This window comes from Lithobates pipiens, unplaced genomic scaffold, assembly GCF_037356315.1.
Source record: "Lithobates pipiens isolate NorthernLeopardFrog02 unplaced genomic scaffold, aLitPip1_a1.2 Scaffold_8, whole genome shotgun sequence".
Lineage (NCBI taxonomy): Eukaryota > Metazoa > Chordata > Amphibia > Anura > Ranidae > Lithobates > Lithobates pipiens.
In genome coordinates, this window is record NW_027507903.1 from 594,575,444 (window position 1) to 594,597,830 (window position 22,387).

Here is a 22,387-nt window from a genome sequence, read left to right on the forward strand (position 1 = left end):
GCTCTGAGGAGTGATGAACCCCTAGACTACTGGGTGGGCAGGCTTGACCTCTGGCCAGAGCTTGCCCAATTTGCAATCGAACTGTTGGCTTGCCCCTCATCCAGTGTCCTGTCCGAAAGGACGTTCAGCGCAGCAGGGGGGATTGTGACCGATAAGCGTACTCGCCTAGCTCACGACAGTGTTAACTACCTCACATTTCTAAAAATGAATGAGGCATGGATCTCGGAGGAATTCAACACATGTGATCAGTAGACCATGTATATGTCTATAAACAATTTTTGGAATCAAGCACACAGACCTTCTTAATTCATTTGGCTCACTTCCCTGACCCAAAAAAGCACACCGTACTATATGCCCCTACCCTCCTCTTTGAAGAGGTTGAGCGGTGTCATATTTCTACTGGGGCTGCTTATTATGAGGGGTTCCCACCATCCCTGTGCTGTGCTGACTTCCTCCTGGGTGTTCTTATTATGAGGGGCTCCCACCATCCCTGTGCTGTGCTGACTTCCTCCTGGGGGTTCTTATTATGAGGGGCTCCCACCATCCCTGTGCTGTGCTGACTTCCTCCTGGGGGTTCTTATTATGAGGGGATCACACCATCCCTGTGCTGTGCTGACTTCCTCCTGGGGCTGCTTACGGTGCTGCTGTCAGCGCTGTATGTCACGGAGCTGCTGTCAGCGCTGTATGTCACGGAGCTGCTGTCAGCGCTGTATGTCACGGAGCTGCTGTCAGCGCTGTATGTCACGGAGCTGCTGTCAGCGCTGTATGTCACGGAGCTGCTGTCAGCGCTGTATGTCACGGAGCTGCTGTCAGCGCTGTATGTCACGGAGCTGCTGTCAGCGCTGTATGTCACGGTGCTGCTGTCAGCGCTGTATGTCACGGAGCTGCTGTCAGCGCTGTATGTCACGGAGCTGCTGTCAGTGCTGTATGTCACGGAGCTGCTGTCAGCGCTGTATGTCACGGAGCTGCTGTCAGCGCTGTATGTCACGGAGCTGCTGTCAGCGCTGTATGTCACGGTGCTGCTGTCAGCGCTGTATGTCACGGAGCTGCTGTCAGCGCTGTATGTCACGGAGCTGCTGTCAGTGCTGTATGTCACGGAGCTGCTGTCAGCGCTGTATGTCACGGAGCTGCTGTCAGCGCTGTATGTCACGGAGCTGCTGTCAGCGCTGTATGTCACGGTGCTGCTGTCAGCGCTGTATGTCACGGAGCTGCTGTCAGCGCTGTATGTCACGGAGCTGCTGTCAGCGCTGTATGTCACGGAGCTGCTGTCAGCGCTGTATGTCACGGAGCTGCTGTCAGCGCTGTATGTCACGGAGCTGCTGTCAGCGCTGTATGTCACGGAGCTGCTGTCAGCGCTGTATGTCACGGTGCTGATGTCAGTGCTCTGTATTACGGTGCTGCTGTCAGTGCTCTGTATCTCCTGCACCCTCTTGTTTGCCTACCCTGGTCCCTGACCTTCCCTCTCCTCCATTGCCTTCATTAGCTCCATAGTCCTGAATTGTCAGAACAATTTCCCAAATAAAAAAAAAATGCTTGTAGTTATCGATCCCAAATTCACCTCATACATGTATTATGCTATTGTCCAGGTGGTGGGACTACGTGCTACCCCCTAATAATTACCCCGTGGCCGCAAATTCGACCTAAAGGTTTGCGAAATTCGCCTCCCATTGAAGTCAATGGAGCCCGCGGCGAACGGTCGTTTTCGCGAACGTTTGTGCCCGTTCGCGTTTCGCGTTCGCGAAACGTCCCGTCGGAAGTTCGTCCATCACTAGTGTTAATCACATAATGTTATCCTGTATCCTGTATGCCCTCATGGACAACACATAGGACCTCCTGTACCTAAAGCCAATGGCTTAAAGATAAGGTCATTGGATAGGAGAGGTGGCAGCTAGGTGCTAATAGAAGAGAAAATATTCAAAGAAGCTGTAAAGAAGGGCGAGGGGAGGGAAGTGAAAGAGAAGAAAGAAAAAGGAAGAAAATGAAAAGTGAAGAGTGGAGAAGGAACCACAGAAGTCACTTAAAGGTATCCCCAAAGAAGGGGTAGCAAGGTGGAGGGCTCCCCTGAGTTCCTGGACCAAGAATGAGGTGTTACCACAAGGGGGGAAGGTATTCCAGCTAGAGCTGCCATATCAACAGAAATGTTTCCTGTTTGTCTTCTAGGATTGCAGATCATTTTTTATTTACAAATGTGCCCTGAAGTATTGATTTCACTCCCACAAAATTAAGGCCCCTTTCACACGGAAAAAAAAAATGTCCGTGTTCATCCGATCCGCTCTGCAGACAGATAGAAAAATAGGATTTTCCTCCGTCGGACAGTAGCGGAGGCGGACGATATCGGGTGTCAGCGGATGTTCATCCGCAGACACCCGCTATCCCATAGGGATGCATGTATGCCCGTATTTCATCCGCAAACGGATGGATGAAATACGGACATATCGTCCGCATGTGTGAAAGGGGCCTAAGGGATGGAGATTTCCACGCAGGAGTGATAGTTTGTTTTGAAACAATAAAAATGTGAGCGATTAAACAACGGCTGCGCCATGAGATTTATTTGATTGGTCTGTGAAGGAGAGCTTCTCATGGGTCTTTGCAAAGACTTATCTGTGTTATCATGTTTTATTGTCCTATTACTTGACCTCATGTAGCTGTGTTTAAATTCCCCCTAGGTTCCATCAACTAACCTGGATAAAGACCCAGAAAAGAAGCAGTTTGTCTATGTCATTGTGCGTTCCGGCCCCTGCACCTTGGAAAAAGTTGTTCTGGTGTCCTATCAAAGCGGTTATATCTTCATACAGACCGACAAACCTATCTACACCCCGGGATCACAAAGTAAATATGACAACAGCAGGGGAAAGAAATGCTAGTGGTATTCCTAGAGGATGCCCAATGGTTTTAATGGGGAGAGCAGTGTTTTTTTTTTTTTAACATGTTCTTAATGATGTCTGTGTCCTTGTTGGAGATTTCACCTTCGTTCCTAAACAGGTGACAACATAAGACAAAGTGGGTGGAACTGTCCCCAATGACACCCCAGACAGCAGGAAAGATCATACAGAGGTTTTAGGGTTACAGTGAAGGTTATAATTGGGGTTATCACATCCTTTCTCAACTAGGGTTTCTCCAGAGGTTGCTAGGGGTTCCTTGAGCAATGGGCAATTTCTGCCTCCTTGATAAGTAACCACTGACAGCTATCTGTAAAGGGGGGCTCTTCCCAACTACCACATATGTAAGGAGCATCCTTTCCAGTGACCTTTGCACTATTGTGCCATGAGTTGTAGATTAGCAGGGTTTCCCTAAGACCAGAAAGTTATTTCAGGGGTTCCTCCATGTTAAAAAGATTAGTGTGAGAGTAACAGAAAGGGCTAGGGCTGTGATTAGTTAGGGTTAGTGTTTAGGTTAGGTTTAGTGTTACTTTTTTTAGAGTTGGGATGGGTAAGAACCTTTCTCAAAATCCTACTGCTGTCTGTGTTCCCAATGATAAGATTGTTCCTGACCTACTGTCCTGGTTACCACACAGAAAGTAGGGAAAGAATAAACTCAACGGGAACATAGACAGCAATATAATTCTTTACCTTTTCCAAACCTAATAGCTGTTGACTTGAGTTCCAACTTCTGTGCTAAAAGAATGCAGAGGGGCTATAGGGACCTGGAAAGGCCATTTGACACCACTAATTGCAGTGCAAAGAGAAGCCCTGACTTTTAAATACTTATTTGCCAAGCCATCTGAGCTTCTCAAAAACTCCATGTTTTCACAAACATATTTGTCGATTCTAAATCCTGGGAGCCCTTTCACACTGAGCCGCCCCGGGCGTCGGCGGTAAAACCCTGCTATTTTTAGCGGCGCTTTACCGTCGTTTTTGCAGTGCTATTCGGAAAAGGGTTAAAACCATGCCCATTGATTTCATTGGGCAGGGGTGAGATCACCGCTCCTAATGCGCTCCAAAGAAGCTTGCTAGCAGGACTTTTTCTGATGCCCAGCCAGCGCACTGCTCCAGTGTGAAAGCCTTCGGGCTTTCACACTGGAGTGAATTTAGCCGCTGTTTCAGGGCACTTTGCAGGCACTATTTTTAACGCTATAGCGCCTGCAAAGCACCTCATTATGAAAGGGGTCTTATAGATAACTTTTCAAAAACATCACATTATTAGACAAATGTCAAGTCTAGTATTTCTGGAAATATGAGTTACAAAACAACCCCAACTAAAGCGTAACTCGAATGCAATCCACAACCATTGTCTACAGTATGCTAGTGTGCTAATGTAAGTGCTAAGGCAGGTATTGCACTCAGTTGGAAAGACCCTAGGCCACCTTCAGTTGCAATGTGGCTTAATAGGGTCAGAAATGTTGGTGCTATAGAGGACTTAGTTCTCTCAGCCCAAGATAGAAAAGAGCAGTATACCAAAACTTGGACAGCATGGAACCTATTTGCGAACTCAGAAGAAGGGAAGGAACTGTTGGGGAATATAATAGAGGATTGAGTCTGCCCGTCCTTGAATGTCTTGCATCCTTTGAACCCTCTGAAAGCCTTGAGTCTCTTGAAAGTTTATAATAATAGGTGGGATGCCCACCCTCCATAGGAGGGAAGGGAGTCAAGAGGAGGGGGGTTGGGGGGGGGGGGGGTTGGATTATGAGTTGGGTTAAAAAAAAGGATAAAATAGAAGGAGGATTAGGATGTATTTAGCTGTATAGTAGGGGAAGATAGTTAGGGGTGAAAAGAGGTGGACAAGTGGGGTTGATAAGAAGTAAATGTATATATAATGAAGGATATAACTGGAGGAAAAATAACCCTGTTTAATTTGTAAGACTATAAGAAAAGAATGGTGTATGTCCTTATTAGGATGTCATTTCTTTTTTTTTTTCTTCCTCTGTGGATGTTGTCTTCCTCCTTTTCTTCGTGTATAAATAAAGAATAAAAAAAAAAAAAAAGTTTAAAAATATTCAGCCGGTGTAGTGTCACATTTTGCTGCCTATCACAGGATGCTGCGGAAGTGACGTTGTTGCGTACTGCGCATGCGCGATGCGTTCCAAACACTCGCGCCGTGCGTTCCAACATAGTTTCGGCAATACAGTTCAGCGAAACCATCACATAATGTTACGGAAGTGATGTTACACACAACACAAACACTGGGCCGTTCGTTACAACACTAATACTTCCCTTGTTACCTAGTAGGTTTTGCATTGCTGGGACTTGTAGTGCCTATCCTGAGCTACATGCTTCAATGTTCAGTGTCCTCATCCCTATCCCCATGCTTCAATGTTCAGTGTCCTCATCCTTATCCCCGAGCTTCAATGTTCAGTGTCCATCCTTATCCCCGTGCTTCAATGTTCAGTGTCCTCATCCCTATCCGCGAGCTTCAATGTTCAGTGTCCTCATCCCTATCCCCCTGCTTCAATGTTCAGTGTCCTCATCCTTATCCCCGAGCTTCAATGTTCAGTGTCCATCCTTATCCCCGTGCTTCAATGTTCAGTGTCCTCATCCCTATCCGCGAGCTTCAATGTTCAGTGTCCTCATCCTTATCCCTGTGCTTCAATGTTCAGTGTCCTCATCCTTATCCCCGATCTTCAATGTTCAGTGTCCTCATCCTTATCCCCGTGCTTCAATGTTCAGTGTCCTCATCCTTATCCCCATGCTTCGATGTTCAGTGTCCTCATCGAAGCAGGGGGATAAGGATGAGGACACTGAACATTGAAGCTTGCGGATAGGGATGAGGACACTGAACATTGAAGCATGGGGATAAGGATGAGGACACTGAACATTGAAGCAGGGGGATAGGGATGAGGACACTGAACATTGAAGCTCGCGGATAGGGATGAGGACACTGAACATTGAAGCACGGGGATAAGGATGGACACTGAACATTGAAGCTTGGGGATAAGGATGGACACTGAACATTGAAGCTCGGGGATAAGGATGAGGACACTGAACATTGAAGCATGTAGCTCAGGATAGGCACTACAAGTCCCAGCAATGCAAAACCTACTAGGTAACAAGGGAAGTATTAGTGTTGTAACGAACGGCCCAGTGTTTGTGTTGTGTGTAACATCACTTCCGTAACATTATGTGATGGTTTTGTTGAACTGTATTGCCGAAACTATGTTGGAACGCACGGCGCGAGTGTTTGGAACGCATCGCGCATGCGCAGTACGCAACAACGTGGCCCAGTGTTTGTGTTGTGTGTAACATCACTTCCGTAACATTATGTGATTGTTTTGCTGAACTGTATTGCCGAAACTATATTGGAACGCACGGCGCGAGTGTTTGGAACGCATCGCGCATGCGCAGTACGCAACAACGTCACTTCCGCAGCATCCTGTGATAGGCAGCAAAATGTGACACTACACCGGTAAATGCAATGGGGCAAATGTAATTGCACTTTGCAAAGGAAATTGTTCCAAAGCTTCGTAAATGAGGGGACGCTCTGCTGACTTCCTTCATCCAATGATTTGCGAGCAAAAAATACAGTTTTTTTTTTTTTTTATCTTCCTTGCCTGTGATTAGGTATTCTCTACAAAATTAAGCTTCACCATGTTTACTAAGCTCTGGAGCAAATTCTCTTGCAAAGTGCAACTTACCTTGCACAGTAAACAGCCTGATTGTTTTTAGTAAATCAACCCCCATGATATTCTATAATCACACAGTCATACCTGTTAACTTTAACCATTTCAATACCCGCATATTGTCATATTACGTCCGCAGGCGGGATCTCCCATCCTGGACGGGCATCATATGACCTTCTCGGCTTACTGGAGGTATAGGGGGCACATGCATGCCGCCGCTTCGCTCTGTAGCTGATGCAGGTGCCCGGCACCCACAATGTCCGCCGGGCACCCTCGATTGCTGGCGACAGAGCAGGAACATGGATCTGTGTGTGTAAACACACAGATCTATGTCCTGTCAGGGGAGAGGAGACAGATCGTGTGTTCCTAGTATATAGGAACACCGTTTGGTCTCCTCCCCTAATCAGTCCTATTCCCCCACAGTTAGAATCACTCCCCAAGTAACACATTTAACCCCTTGATCGCCCCCTAATGTTAACTCCTTCCCTGCCAGTGACATTTACACAGTAATCAGTGCATATTTATAGCATTGATCGCTGTATAAATGCCAATGGTCCCAAAATAGTGTCACAACAGTCACAACAAAAATCGCAGATCACCACCATTACTAATAAAAAAACAATAATGATAAAAATGCTGTAAATATATTCCCTATTTTGTAGGTGCTATAAATTTTGTGCAAACCAATCAATAAACGTCTATTTACCAAAATTAGTTTTATTTTATTTTTTAAATTGGGGGTATTTATTATAGTAAAAAATAAAAAATATTGTGTTTTTTTCAAAATTATCACTCTTTTTTGTTTATAGCACAAAAAAATTAAAACTGCGGAGGTGATCAAATACCACCAAAAGAAAGCTTGTGGGGAAAAATGTATAAAAATTGAATTTGGGTACAGTGTTGCATGACCGCGCAATTGTCATTCAAAATGTTACAGCGATGAAAGCTGAAAATTGGTCTGGGCAGGAAGGGGGTGAAAATGCCCTGTATTGAAGTGGTTAAAGAGGAAGTAAACCCATCAGGGTTTACTTCTTCTTTGTCTCCCTGCAAAGGCAAAGCATAATGGACTATTGTGCATCGCATAGTAGCCCATTATGTGTCACTTACCTGACCCAGGAGCCAGCGAAGTCACCGCTGTCCCCTGTAGCACGGAGCATCCATCTTCTTCCGGGTATAGCTGCTCCGGCCACTCACATGGCCGGAGCAGCAATGACGTGACTCCCGCGCATGGGACCTGCCACTAACGGCATATCGCCGTTAGCAGCTGCATGCTGCTAAAGGCGATAGTGCGTCTGTGCGCCGCTGTCTACGGTGCATGCGCCGCAGACAGCGGTGCTTGTCTTTTTGTAAATATCTCCTAAACCGTATAGGTTTGAGAGATATTTCTTGGACCCACAGGTAAGCCTTAATCTAGGCTTACCTGTAGGTCAAAGTGGTTTGTAAGGGTTTACAACCACTTTAAGGAGTGTAGCGCAATCCCCACATTAGGAAAAGTAAGGAGAAACTGACACACAGGTGGCCTCCTGTTCATTTGTGAGTTACCCTACTTAAACCCTAACAATGAACTGTTTTTTTTTTAGTTATTCCCTTTTGGTCTCGTAAATATACCCTTGAAAGTACCTTTGTTACAGTATATCTATTTGATAAGTGCAAAAAATATCAGTTGCCAGAAATCCAGCAAGCTCCTAACTTCCTGGATTGACAATGTTGCACTGAATTACCAAACAATGTTATTGTATCTGCCAGTTCACCTTTTAGACTACAACCCTTGCCCCCCCACCCATGTTAAGAAGATTAGGAGAAGGGCAGGAATTCTATAGTCCTAACACACTTCCTGTCCTAGGGGGACATTTAATAGAGTACAGTGAGTGAGTATTGTCACCCTAGGGCAGTGGTGGCGAACCTTGGCACCCCAGATGTTTTAGAACTACATTTCCCATCATGCTCATGCACTCTGCAGTGTAGATGAGCATCATGGGAAATGTAGTTCCAAAACATCTGGGTGCCAAGGTTCGCCATCACTGCCCTAGGGCAAGAAGCATGTCACTGGCCGGATCACCACACCACAGAACTGAAAAAAAGAAAATAATGCAGCCACCACATAAGGACTGATGAGTTACAATATATCAATTTTTTTGTTCTTTAGAAACACTTTAAGCTACATACCGGTAGGTATAACTATTATTTTTAGTATGACTATTATTGTACTGTGAGATGTTTTACTGTCTCTAAATGACACAAATGTGGTACCTATAACATGTACTTTTCTCTTTGTATTCAGTTCTCTACCGAATCTACAGCATGACCCCAGACCTGAAGCCTCTAAACACGCCGATAGTCATAGAAGTCCTGGTAGGTCCTTCTCTCTTTGTCCATATTCAAGTCCACATCTGTTATGTTATCTTATAAAAATGTAATCCTTGTATAATATATACATTTCTGTAACCACCTAACGATCGCCCACCCACATTGTACTGCTGACGGGCGGTCGCTGTAGGCAAATCGATGTACTGGTATGTCGCTGTCTACCTCTGGGTTCATGGTGTGAGCACGCACGCCTCCAGCCGGCTCCCCCTGTGATTGTACACAGCAGTAGCCTGTCAGCAAGTCCTCGCCAATGATTCACGTCCAGGACGGGATGATCGGCTGTGTACATTCACAGCCAAGAGTTTGGTATTGAATTTCAAGTCAGGGCTCTGTACACAGGCAGTGCAAAGCAGGGGTGAGAAACTGAGAGATCATTAGTATAAAGCAGCACTGTACACACATTACCCATAGTTAGGCACATGTTTAACCCCTCGAACCGCCTAGATATTAACCCCCTTCCCTGCCAGTGTCATTAGTACAGTGACAGTGCATATTTTTAGCACTGATCACTATAACAATGGCACTGGTGATGTCAGTTAGTCAGTTCCCCCCCAGCAAAAGCAGGGATGAGAAACTGAGAGATCATTAGTATAAAGCAGCACTGTACACACATTACCCATAGTTAGGCACATGTTTAACCCCTTAACTTCCCTAGATATTAACCCCCTTTCCTGACAGTGTCATTAGTACAGTGACAGTGCAGATTTTTAGCGCTGGTGATGTCAGTTAGTCAGTTCTCCCCAGCAAAAGCAGGGATGAGAAACTGAGAGATCATTAGTATAAAGCAGCACTGTACACACATTACCCATAGATAGGCACAAGCTTAACCCCTTGACCTCCCTAGATATTAAACCCCTTCCCTGCTAGTGTCATTAGTACAGTGACAGTGCATATTTTAGCACTGATGACTATAATAATGGCACCGGTGATGTCAGTTAGTCAGTTCTCCCCAGCAAAAGCAGGGATGAGAAACTGAGAGATCATTAGTATAAAGCAGCACTGTACACAAATTACCCATAGATAGGCACATGCTTAACCCATTGACCTCCCTAGATATTAAACCCCTTCCCTGCTAGTGTCATTAGTACAGTGACAGTGCATATTTTAGCACTGATGACTATAATAATGGCACCGGTGATGTCAGTTAGTCAGTTCCCCCAGCAAAAGCAGGGATGAGAAACAGAGATCATTAGTATAAAGCAGCACTGTACACACATTACCCATAGTTAGGCACATGTTTAACCCCTCGAACCCCCTAGATATTAACCCCCTTCCCTGCCAGTGTCATTAGTACAATGACAGTGCATATTTTTAGCACTGATCACTATAACAATGGCACTGGTGATGTCAGTTAGTCAGTTCCCCCCCAGCAAAAGCAGGGATGAGAAACTGAGAGATCATTAGTATAAAGCAGCACTGTACACACATTACCCATAGTTAGGCACATGTTTAACCCCTTAACTTCCCTAGATATTAACCCCCTTTCCTGACAGTGTCATTAGTACAGTGACAGTGCAGATTTTTAGCGCTGGTGATGTCAGTTAGTCAGTTCTCCCCAGCAAAAGCAGGGATGAGAAACTGAGAGATCATTAGTATAAAGCAGCACTGTACACACATTACCCATAGATAGGCACATGCTTAACCCATTGACCTCCCTAGATATTAAACCCCTTCCCTGCTAGTGTCATTAGTACAGTGACAGTGCATATTTTAGCACTGATGACTATAATAATGGCACCGGTGATGTCAGTTAGTCAGTTCCCCCAGCAAAAGCAGGGATGAGAAACAGAGATCATTAGTATAAAGCAGCACTGTACACACATTACCCATAGTTAGGCACATATTTAACCCCTCGACCCCCCTAGATATTAACCCCCTTCCCTGCTAGTGTCATTAGTACAGTGACAGTGCAGATTTTTAGCACTGATCACTGTAATAATGGCACAGGTGATGTCAGTTTTTCAGTTCCCCCCAGCGCCAGTTAATGTCAGATTGTCTGCCGCAATATAGCAGTCCCGTTATAAGTCATTGATTACTGTTAAAAAATGATTTAAATAATAAAAGAGGAAGACTGAAAGGAAGATTTGTTCACAGATAGAACTAAGGGGCCTGTTTAACCCCTTCCCACCCAGCCCTGGTGTCCCTTTAATAGGGTCTGTACACCTGGGAGGCAGGAAGCATCGGCCAATCATGAAACCATTGCTATTGACTGACACAATGGTCACATTATAACTCACCCTTTTTGCTAACGCCTTACATACACTATATTGTCAAAAGTATTGGTACACCTGCCGTTACACGCACATGAACTTTAATAGCATCCCAGTCTTAGTCTGTAGGGTTCAGTATTGAGTTGGCCCACCCTTTGCAGCTATAACAGATTTAGCTCTTCTGGGAAGGCTGTCCACAATGTTTATGAGTGTGTCTATGGGAATCTTTGACCATTCTTCCAGAAGTGCATTTGTGAGGTTGGGCACTGTTGTCAGATGGGAAGGCCTGGCTTGCAGTCTCTCCTCTAATTCATTCCAAAGGTGCACAGTCATGTTGGAACAGGAAGAAGCCATCCCCAAACTGTTTCCACAAAGTTGGGAGCATGAAATTGTGCAAAATGTATTGGTATGCTGACACCTTAAGTGTTCCCTTCACTGGAACTAAGGGGCCAAATCCAACCTCTGAAAAACAACCCCGAAACATAATCCCCCCTCCACAAAATTATTTGGAACAGTACACAGTCCATAAAGATATGGAGCGAGTTTGGGGTGGAGGAGCTTAACTGGCCTGCACAGAGTCCTGAACTCAACCCGTTAGGACACCTTTGGGATGAATTAGAGGGGAGAATGCGAGCCAGACCTTCTCATCCACATCAGTGCCTGACCACACAAATGCGCCTTTGGAACAAACCTGGTCAAAAATTACCATAGACACACTCCTAAACCTTGTGGACAGCCTTCCCAGAAGAGTTGAAGCTGTTATAGCTGTAAAAGGTGGGCCAACTCAATATTGAACCCTACGGACTAAGACTGGGATGCCATTAATGTTCATGTGTGTGTAAAGGCAGATGTCCCAATACTTTTGGTAATAATATTGATCTGAAGTGTAGGCATTAAAACTCATCCTCTTCCGCCACACATATGTGCCATGTTGGTGGGAAGAGGTTAATAATTAGGTCACGTGTAAAGCAATAACTAGATTTTGACCCTCTGGAATCCAATGAATGACTTAAGCCGTACACACGATCGTACTTTCCGAGGGGAAATGTGTGATGACAGGCTGTTGGCAGAAAATCTGACCGCATGTATGCTCAATTGGACAATTGTTGGCCAACTTTCCGTGGACAAATGTTGGATAGCAGGTATATAAATTTTCCGTGGACAAATGACTGTTGTCGGATTTTTCCGAGCGCGTGTACACAATTCCTTCAGACAAAAGTCCAAAGTACAAACACGCATGCTCAGAAGCAGAAGCGGTTAGTCTTGTAAACTAGCGTTCGTAATGGAGAATTAACATTGGTGACGCGGCAAATTATGAAATCTCCAAATGCAGCGCACAATTCTCTTCTTCTTTAATGGGATAATAATGAAGCTGATTTACTAGTGATACTGATGGAGTTATTGCAAACTAATTTTCAAAGGCTTTTTTTTTCTAGTGATCCCAAGAATAATATTATTATTTTATTTTTATTTTTATTTGTTACCACAACACCATTATCCCTTAGTTTTTAAGATTAAAGATACTATAAACTATGTTGGTGTCCCTTGTCAATTTTACATTGTATTTTTTAAAATGTAACTCCCTACTCCCTAAGTGCCCGTTCACACAGGGGCGACGTGACTTGCAGCGCGTCTCACAGACGCGACCTGCACACGATTTCAGCGGCGACTTGCAAAATGACTTCTGTATAGAAGTCAATGCAAGTCGCCTGAAGTCGCCCCGAAAATACTACAGGAACCTTTTTCTAAGTCGGAGCGACTTGAGTCGCTCCTATTAGAACGGTTCCGTAGTACAGAACGGAGCGCGACTTGTCAGGCGGCTAAGTCGCCTGACAAGTCGCGGTAGTGTGAACCGGCACTAACTGTCAGTTGAAGTAAAACACATAGCCAAGTATTATGCTACACAATGTTTTTATTGTGCATTAAAAAAATAAAACAAATTAAATTAGACTATCTGCCAACAGAACTTAACCAAGAAGTGCATTCAATGCATCTGAAAATATAGAAAATATACCAAATCAAATCATTATTCAACCAAAAAATAATGTCAAAGCAATAACTCCAAGGCCAATAATAAATAACACGTTATCTCCTCCGATTCCGCAACATGTCTTGTTGACGAACGGCCTTTCAGAAACGAACTGAAAAGTATGAAATTAAAAGCGCAAAATGAAAAGTGCAAATCAACACTCACCAAACTTCTACTAATACGAAATTAGCAGAAGGAGCCCAAAGGGTGGTGCTAAAGAGCTGAATAACGATGTAGTACATCACTACATTCATAATTGTTGGCCAGCAATTGTGTGGCCGTTTGTATGCAAGACAAGTTTAGGCCAACAGCCTTCAGACAAAATTTCACAGTTTTGTTGGCCAACAATCCGATCGTATGTATGAGGCTTGAGACATTCTTCGGAGACTCCCATTGGTTTCTACAGCTCATCCTTCTGACATGTTTGATGATGACAACCAAAAATATTCATACACTCATTTTGGATTTCTCTGTATAATATTGATTTTCTCCTCCCTTTTCAGACTCCAGATAATGTGATTGTAAAGAGAGATACCATCCGGCAAACTACCACAAAAGGAATCATTTCCTCCAGTTACAAACTAACCGAACTTGCAAAGTGAGAACTTTATGTGTCTATCAACAAAATCTTCTGACGGCATTGAAGAATAAAATAAACAGTTAATATTACACATGGGCAACTACATTTAAAAAATAAATGGGCCATAAGTACACAAATATAGGGGAGCTCTTTTACCTGCCAAAGAATGTATATTTCTGTCCATCCAGTCCTGGGATAAACACAGCTGTCTAGAAGGGCAGTCCTTATTTTTCTAATTGCAGTCCAGATGGATCTAAGCCTCCCATTCCACTTAGGTCCACCTCTCACTGTAGCTCCCTCTCTATGTCCTCTCCATTAGGCAACTATCACAGTCTAAACATACTCCCCTATAGAGACTCTTCACGCAGAACCCTCAAGATAGTTTATTAAGTCACTTGGCACAAAAGTAAATCCATCTTTTATACAAGCAATCCCTCCACGTGTTTCACTCAATCAAGGGATTGATCATGTCTCCATCATTAAAGACATTGTAACCTTTAAAACACGATAAACAACATGGTGCTTCTGTAGTGTAGTTTGTCCCTCTCTATGTTGTAAAATACCTGGTTGATCCTGTCTGTTCCTGTGCCCCCCTATGTAATTATGGCCGCTGATTCATGATACCCTGGTCAGTTTATGTTCCTCCATCATCTCGCAGCCTCTCCCTCTCATCCTCCCTCTCTGCCTGTCAACTCAGTATTCTGTGTGTGTGTGAGCCATCTCCTCCCTGCCCCTCCCGCCTTTATTCCACTGTGGGTGTAAAGTCACAGATCATAAATCCTGGAATCCCCTCTGTTACAGGGCATTATGTGCATTTTTTTTAATTATGCAGCTAAATACCTTATTTTATGGTGCTGCTGTGTGGTCACGTGACTTCCCGGTTGACATCACAGGTTAGTCCTTAGATTGGGGAAAGAGAGCAGGGGGGTCATGTGACTGCGCAGCAGCACTGTAAAATAAGGTATTTAGCTGCGTAATTTTTCAAAAACACATACACTGGGGAAAATAATTATTTGCTCCCCTGCAGATTTTGTAAGTTTGCCTTCTTACTAAGAAATTAAGAGTCTACAGTTTTATTTTATCATAGGTGTATTTTAAAGATCAACCAAAATTCCAGAAAAAAAAAACACATGACTTAAATGCTATACATTAAGTTGCAGTACATTAAGTAAAATAAGTATTTGATCCCTGAGCAAAACATGACTTAGTACTTGGTGGAGAAACCCTTGTTGGCAAACACAGAGGTAGGAGAGCTTTTGGTCCACTCTTCTTTACAGATCTTCTCTAAATCTTTAAGGTTTTTTTGCTGTCTCTTGGCAACTCGAAGTTTCAGCTCCCTCCATAATTTTCTATAGGATTAAGGCCTGGGGACTGACTAGGCCACTCCATGACCTTAATGTGCTTCTTCTTGAGCCACTCCTTTATTGTCTTGGCGGTATGTTTTGGGTCTTTGCCATGCTGGAAGACCCATCCATGACCCATCTTCGGTGTTCTGGCTGAGGGAAGAAGGTAACCAGTCTCCAGACCTTAATCCTATAGAAAATGTATGGAGGGAGCAGAAACTTAAAGTTGCCAAGCAACAGCCAAGAAATCTTTAGTATTTAGAGAAGATATGTAAAAAAACAGTGAAGATGGATCGTGGATGGGTCTTCCAGCATGACAATGACCCAAAACATACAGCCAAAGCAACAAAAGAGTGGCTCAAGAAGAAGCACATTAAGGTCATGGAGTGGCCTAGTCAGTCTCCAGACCATAATCCTATAAAAAATGTATGGAGGGAGCTGAAACTTCAAGTTTCCAAGAGACAGCCAAGAAACCTTAAGGATTTAGAGAAGATCTGTAAAGAAGAGTGGACCAAAATCCCTCCTGAGATGTGTGCAGACCTGGTCACCAACTACAAGAAATGTCTTATGTCTGTACTTGCTTACAAGGGTTTCTCCAATAGGGGATCAAATAATAATTTTTCCCACTGTACATATACTTTAATATATTTTGCTGTAACGGGGGCATTCCAGGTTTTGTGATCGGTGACTTTACAACCGCTTTAAGCTCTTGATTGAGTGAAACACATCTAAGGATTACCTATGTGTTGAATAGATTCACGTGTGTGCCAAATGACTTAATAATCTATCTTGAGGCTTCTATGTGGTGAGCAGTTTAACTTTCTCTATGTGGAGTCCCCAGTGCTCCCAGTGTCGGTGATCACCTGGCGATTCCACTGCCTGTATTGGAATATTTTTCTTCTTGCTCCACATTATGCAGTCTTATGTGTGGCACCTTTAAAGTCTCAATATGCCTTTGAATATTCTTCCATATTTTCAAGCAATTCCTCACTGAATTTCAATCAATCAATCAATCAAGAGTGTAATCATCACCGCATGATTAAGCTCTTAATTCAGTGAAACGCATTGAGGGAGTGCCCGTACATCGGATGGATTTACTTGACTAGACATGCAGTTTGTTTATTTCTAAATTAATATTCACACTTATTTTTTGTTATTCAGAGATTCAGATATATTTGAATACCCGAATTACAATATAAACAAATTTTACTGAATGCTTTCGAATAACGTAACAAAATTTGTCCGAATTTTGGAAAGTCGGACTAAAATTATAATCAAATTTTACATTGAACTCCATTTGAATTCTAACTACACATATTGCTGAAATCAAAGACTGTGTGTGTTATTAGAGTACCATTTCAAAATAATGCTGTGTTTGTTAAGCCAAAGGTGATTTAACCTCCCTGGCAGTATGATTCAGTCTGGAATAAGGTGTTGAAAGCAGTACAATTATTTTGCATGGAAATCTGGCTTTTATTTTGTAGTCCTGTAATTCTTAGGAATAACGCTCTGAAATCTCTTCAAACCAGAGTCTAGCAGACATCCCGGGTATGATAAAGTTTATAATATAATAAAGAATAATAAAAATTATTCAATAATGTAATCAAATCCCCAAAAAACTGAAAAAGGGACATGTTTTGGTTGCTATGGACAATCTCCAAATTCCAGGCAGTAAAAAACAGTATTGATAATATAAAAGTGCACGCAGGGCATTGCACAGACCACTAGGGACAAAGGGGGTGTGTATTTTTTAATACAGCACTGTAATCTGTAAGATTACAGTGCTGTGTGTGTTTTGTGTGTTTTTATTTTTTTGAATTTGCCGCCGTTCTCCGCTCCCGTGCGTCATAACGTCGCAGGGAACGGAGCTCGGCGGCATTCGGCACTGTGAATCGAGCGGAGGACAAGGTGAGTAACTCTCCCTGTGTCCTCCCCTGCATCGAGCGATGTGATCCCGAGTCTGGCTCGGGGTTACCGCTCTTGTAATTAAAATCCCAACCCGAGCCAGACTCGGGATTACCGCTAGGAAGGTTAAAGAGTCATTGTAATAATTTGAGTAAGCTTTTTCTTTTGTTTGTCCACTTTGCTGCATTCGAGTCGAAAACAATATAACATTTTCGTTTCAACTGATTTGGGAATTTATCGATTTGAACGTTTCGAATTGAAAAAAATTGTAAATTCAAAGCAAATTTGAAAATTCTGAATACAAATTGAACAAATCAACCAAATTTAACTAAACAAAATAAGTAGATTAGTCAAATCAATGAATCTAAACAAAACAATACAAAACAATTGTTTGTCTTGCATATGTCTACAAATGACGTTAAAAAAATAGCTCAAGGCTTGTATGCTGTGGCAAAAAACTTGGAAGCTGGTTGGTTTCTATGCGGAGCTCCACCAGATTGCACACTCCAGTTTTAGTGGATCAACCTCACAGTCTTTTCCCTTATGCTTTTCAGTTTTGGAGTTTGGACCGTGGCTGCAAAGTTTGAAGACACCCTTATACATAACTTCAGTACAAATTTTGAAGTGAAAGAATATGGTAAGATCATATCATATTTATTAATTTTTTATTGGATGAAAATAACATTAAACACAAAACTTTTTTTAGAGGTCAGTGTGTAGGCGCAACATGCCAGATTCCATCATAATGTTATGATCTCTCCAGCATTGGTAGAGGGAGCTAATGTTTCAATTGAGATTTAAGGAGTATTACCGTGTATGTAGAGCTATTTTTTTATCTTTCGTTTTGGATAAAATAGGAGAGGTTTCAAACTTCTGTGAGGTTTTTATTACTCTCTGTGTTTTCAGTATGTAGATTTTAGTGGAGTTGGGAAAAAGGATAAAGTGTGTCTAGTTATAATGTTGCATAGGACCCCTGTTGGGGAGGTTGACCCTCACTTACCTTCTTGGGCCATTTCTATAAATGGAGTGAATGCACAGAGGGCCAATATGAGATATACTTTATTTGTTGTTGCAGTTCTACCCAGTTTTGAGGTGAAAATAAAAGCAGAGGAAAAATTTTACTACATCAAAGATCCAGAATTCAGAGTTGAGATCCACGCAAAGTGAGTATCAATGTAGATTATGTTATACCTGTATGTTCTAGTGATCGGTCATATCCATACAGTACCTGTCTATTCTCGAATATGATTCTTTCTCTTTCTTTTATTAGTTATCTCTATGGGAAGCCTTTGCATGGTATGGCCTATGTGCTGTTCTCTGTGTCGAGAGAGGGTGAGAAGAAAAGTCTGCCAAATACCCTAAGACGGATTGAGGTATTGATTCTTATTCTGTTATAGCCAAATTGAACCTACAGTTCAAATCAGCTAAATATTTTCCACGTACATCAAAATAAAAAGTGTGCAACATCTTAGGATTCATGCACTTGGAGATTTTATTGGATTTGTTATGCCTAGAGTAATTTCCTGGTGTTTTCGCACACCTGGAGAGTAGCAGGGTTTGTGAACAGCCTGCCATTAAAGTGAATGCCTTTATGCAGACCTACTCTTATAAATGTTGATGGTATTTTGTATCAGCGTTTACCCACGCACGCACATCTAATGTATTTTCCCAATGCAAAACTTCCTGCATTTGTAAGAGTACGGACACATAAAGTCAATCACTTGTATGGCAGGCTGTACGCGGCACATGTGGCCCCCAGGACGTGCAAGAGTGCTCCAAAAATACGCATATAAAATGCCTATCAAATCTTACCTTTATGCCCCGTACACACAATCAGATTTTCCGACAGGAAATGTTGAATGTGAGCTTGTTGGCGGTAAGTCCGACCGCATGTAGGTTTCATCAAACTTTTGTTGTCGGACTTTCCGCCAACAAATTATGACTAGCCTGCTCTCAAATTTTCTGCCAACAAATGTGTGTTGTCGGACTTTCCGATCGTGTGTACACAAGTCCATCAGACAAAAGTCCAAAGTACAAACACACGTGCTCAGAATCAGAATCGGTCTTGTAAACTAGCGTTTGTAATGGAGAAGTAACATTCGTGAAGTGGCAAATTCTACTCAGGCTGCTTTAGAAAGGATTCACAGCCAGCAAATGATTAGGGCCAGGGGACATGCCAAGTTGTTAAGGATGTAGTGGGTGCCAGCACCCACTGCTCTCCTAAAAACCATTGACGGGAAGCTGTCATATATACTGTATAGTAGCAAAAGAAAAAGGGCTGCTATATATTATATCCAGCTCTACTACCCTTAGCATTTGACACTAGCTGACACTACTGAGAAATGTAGTACCTACTGTGACGGAGGTAGGAGGGGGAGCACAGGCAAGGTGAGTATCTTTACAAAGACCCTGTCAGTTTGTCTTGAATGGGTAGGGTAATAGAACTCAGACAGGAGAAATCCTTTTCAGATCTCAAGTGTGCCTTATCTTGTTCATGAATTGCTTATTTTCAGATCAATTGTTAAATTGTATTTGTTACAATTGCCTGAATACAACTTTACTTTGGCCGGTCTAATTTCAGATAGAGGATGGTGAAGGCTCTGCTGTTCTGAAACGAGAAGATCTAGTGAAGTACTTCCAGGAGGAGAAGGACATGCTTCAATGGAGACTAAGTGTATCCGCTACGGTCATCACTGACTCAGGTGGGAGCTTCAACTGGCTGGTGTCTACTCAAATCTGAAATATCAGTTTTGGAGTAAAGAATGCCTGGTATTGCTTTCAAGAATACATAGGAAAATTGAGTTGTCCAAACAAAGAGGCCTACATAGACTTATTTTCTTCTATGCAACCACTGAGGCACGAAAGCCATGCAGTGATCTTCTGCCTGTTGAAAGCAGCACATAGTGCAATGTACATTAGTGATAGACGAACTTCCGACGGGACGTTTTCGTGAATGCGGACCGCGAACGCGGCCGATAGTTCGCGAACCGCAACGTTCGCGGCGGGCCCCATTGACTTCAATGGGAGGCGAACTTCGCAAACCTATAGGTCAAATTTGCAGCCACAAAATAATTATTAGCTGTGCAAACATAATCCCACCACATGGCCAATGACATAACACATGTATGAGGTGAATCTGGGATCGACAACTACAAGCATTCTTTTTTTATATGGGAAATTGTTGTGACAATTCAGGACTGTGGAGCGCATGAAGGCAATGGAGGAGAGGGAAGGTCAGGGACCAGGGTAGGCAAAGAAGAGGGTTCAGGAGATGATCACCAGCAGCGTGACATACAGCAATGACACCTGCACCGTGATAGAGTCATCTGACAGCAGCACCGTGATACAGAGCACTGACATCAGCAGCGTGACATACAGCAATGACACCTGCACCGTGATAGAGTCATCTGACAGCAGCACCGGGATAGAGAGCACTGACATCAGCAGCGTGACATAAAGCACTCACACCAGCACCGTGATATACAGCACTGACAGCAGCACCGTGATAGAGAGCACTGACATCAGCAGCGTGACATAAAGCACTCACACCAGCACCGTGATATACAGCACTGACAGCAGCACCGTGATAGAGAGAACTGACATCAGCACTGTGATATACATCACTGACACCTGCACCATAAGCAGCCCCAGGAGGAAGTCAGCATAGCACAGGGATGGTGGGAGCCCCTCATAATGAGTCTAGCACAGGGATGGTGTGAGCCCCTCATAATAAGCAGCCCCAGGAGGATGTCAGCATAGCACAGGGATGGTGTGAGCCCCTCATAATAAGCAGGCCCAGGAGGAAGTCAGCACAGCACAGGGATGGTGTGAGCCCCTCATAATAAGCAGCCCCAGGAGGATGTCAGCATAGCACAGGGATGGTGTGAGCCCCTCATAATAAGCAGGCCCAGGAGGAAGTCAGCACAGCACAGGGATGGTGCGAGCCCCTCATAATAAGCAGGCCCAGGAGGAAGTCAGCACAGTACAGGGATGGTGTGAGCCCCTCATAATAAGTAGCCCCAGTAGAAATATGACCCACCCCTGTATACCACCCCTACGGAAGGGCCTGCCTCTTCCTCTGCCTGTCATTTTTTTAAATGACCCTGTGACAAAACTCTCAGTCCCTATACCGATGAAGGACTGCTGCAGTATAGGGCAGCGGTCAGCAGTAGTGCACCTCAACCCTATGTATTGTGGACCTATACCAGTCCTTATAGAATAGCAAACTGTACCTCACTCAACCCTATGTACTGTAGCACCCTAGACAGACCAAGTTACCAGTCCTGATAAAGAGCTTTGTGGAACACGTGAGTTGTGAATGATTAGCAGACTGCAGCAGAAGGGCAGCAGTCAAGTATAATATTCTTTCTATATTTGGAAGAAAGAATATTATATGTGTACAAGCCTATTACCATACCACTGATACCAGTCCTGAAAAGAACCTTTGTGGAACTAATAGTAACAGCTACTGTTTAAACTGACCCTCACTGCCTGACACACTGCTTCCTGCCTGTCCCTATATAAACTGGCAAAACAGAGGCTGCTGGAACAATAACTGGTTACTGGAATAGCACTTTTGTGGACCTGATAGTAACAGCTAATGATGATGACTAATCTGGCTGTCCCGACAGCAGCACACAGCGTCCTGTCCCTTTCTCTAAACTGACAAAAGACACTCAGGCTGCTGCAACAATCAGTAGCACAGCAAACCTATATACACCTAACACCTATACCAGTCCTGAAAATAACTTTTGTGTACCAAATAGCTAGCGATTTATCTCTCCCTGCTCCACACAGCAACCTCTCCCTATAGTGACAGAAGAAAGAATGTAAAATGGCCGCCGGATCAGGTGTATTTATAAGTTAGGGGGAATGTCCAAGTGTCCATGTGCTGTAATGTCTCAATTGGCTGTCCTGTACCACATGATGGATATGTCATCAGGTCAAAGTTCTTTTACACAGTAAAAACACGGAAGTCCGCCGGGCGAACGGCGCCAATAGTCCGCCGAACGGGCGGAGCGCGAACAGCTGAAATTCGCAGCGAAACGACCGCTGGGCGAACTGTTCGGCCATCCCTAATGTACATCAGTATAAACAGAAGCATATGGAGAGTCACAGGTATATAGAGGGTCAGTATGGCTATCAGTCAGTAAGTCTGAAACATATCACATACCAAACGTACTGCTGGGGCCGTTCTCCTCAGTCTTGGCTCTCAGGGAGTCTACCTGGGTGACCATCTGGTTCACCTAGCTCCCTGTTGTTCTCCTTCCCTCTTATAATGTGCCCAGACCTGAGTGCCCATGCCATGGGACGCCAACATGTGACATCATCTGGCTTGGCTGAATCAGTCCCGCCTAGACGCACAGGAATTCTGCTCATGCCATGCATGCGGATTGCGAC

General features: G+C 43.7%; 1 protein-coding gene across 1 annotated transcript in view; it reads left to right on the plus strand.

Annotated features, from left to right (window-relative positions):
• The window catches only part of LOC143961247 (venom factor-like), a 147,410-nt gene that overhangs the window by 18,571 nt on the left and 106,452 nt on the right, over nucleotides 1–22,387 (plus strand). Inside the window, exons 3-9 of the mRNA XM_077470482.1 lie at nucleotides 2,667–2,829; nucleotides 8,835–8,905; nucleotides 13,663–13,757; nucleotides 17,542–17,624; nucleotides 18,063–18,150; nucleotides 18,258–18,360; nucleotides 19,569–19,689. Of these exons, the coding sequence (XP_077326608.1) occupies nucleotides 2,667–2,829; nucleotides 8,835–8,905; nucleotides 13,663–13,757; nucleotides 17,542–17,624; nucleotides 18,063–18,150; nucleotides 18,258–18,360; nucleotides 19,569–19,689 (724 nt within the window). The remainder of the gene's footprint in view (nucleotides 1–2,666; nucleotides 2,830–8,834; nucleotides 8,906–13,662; nucleotides 13,758–17,541; nucleotides 17,625–18,062; nucleotides 18,151–18,257; nucleotides 18,361–19,568; nucleotides 19,690–22,387) is intronic.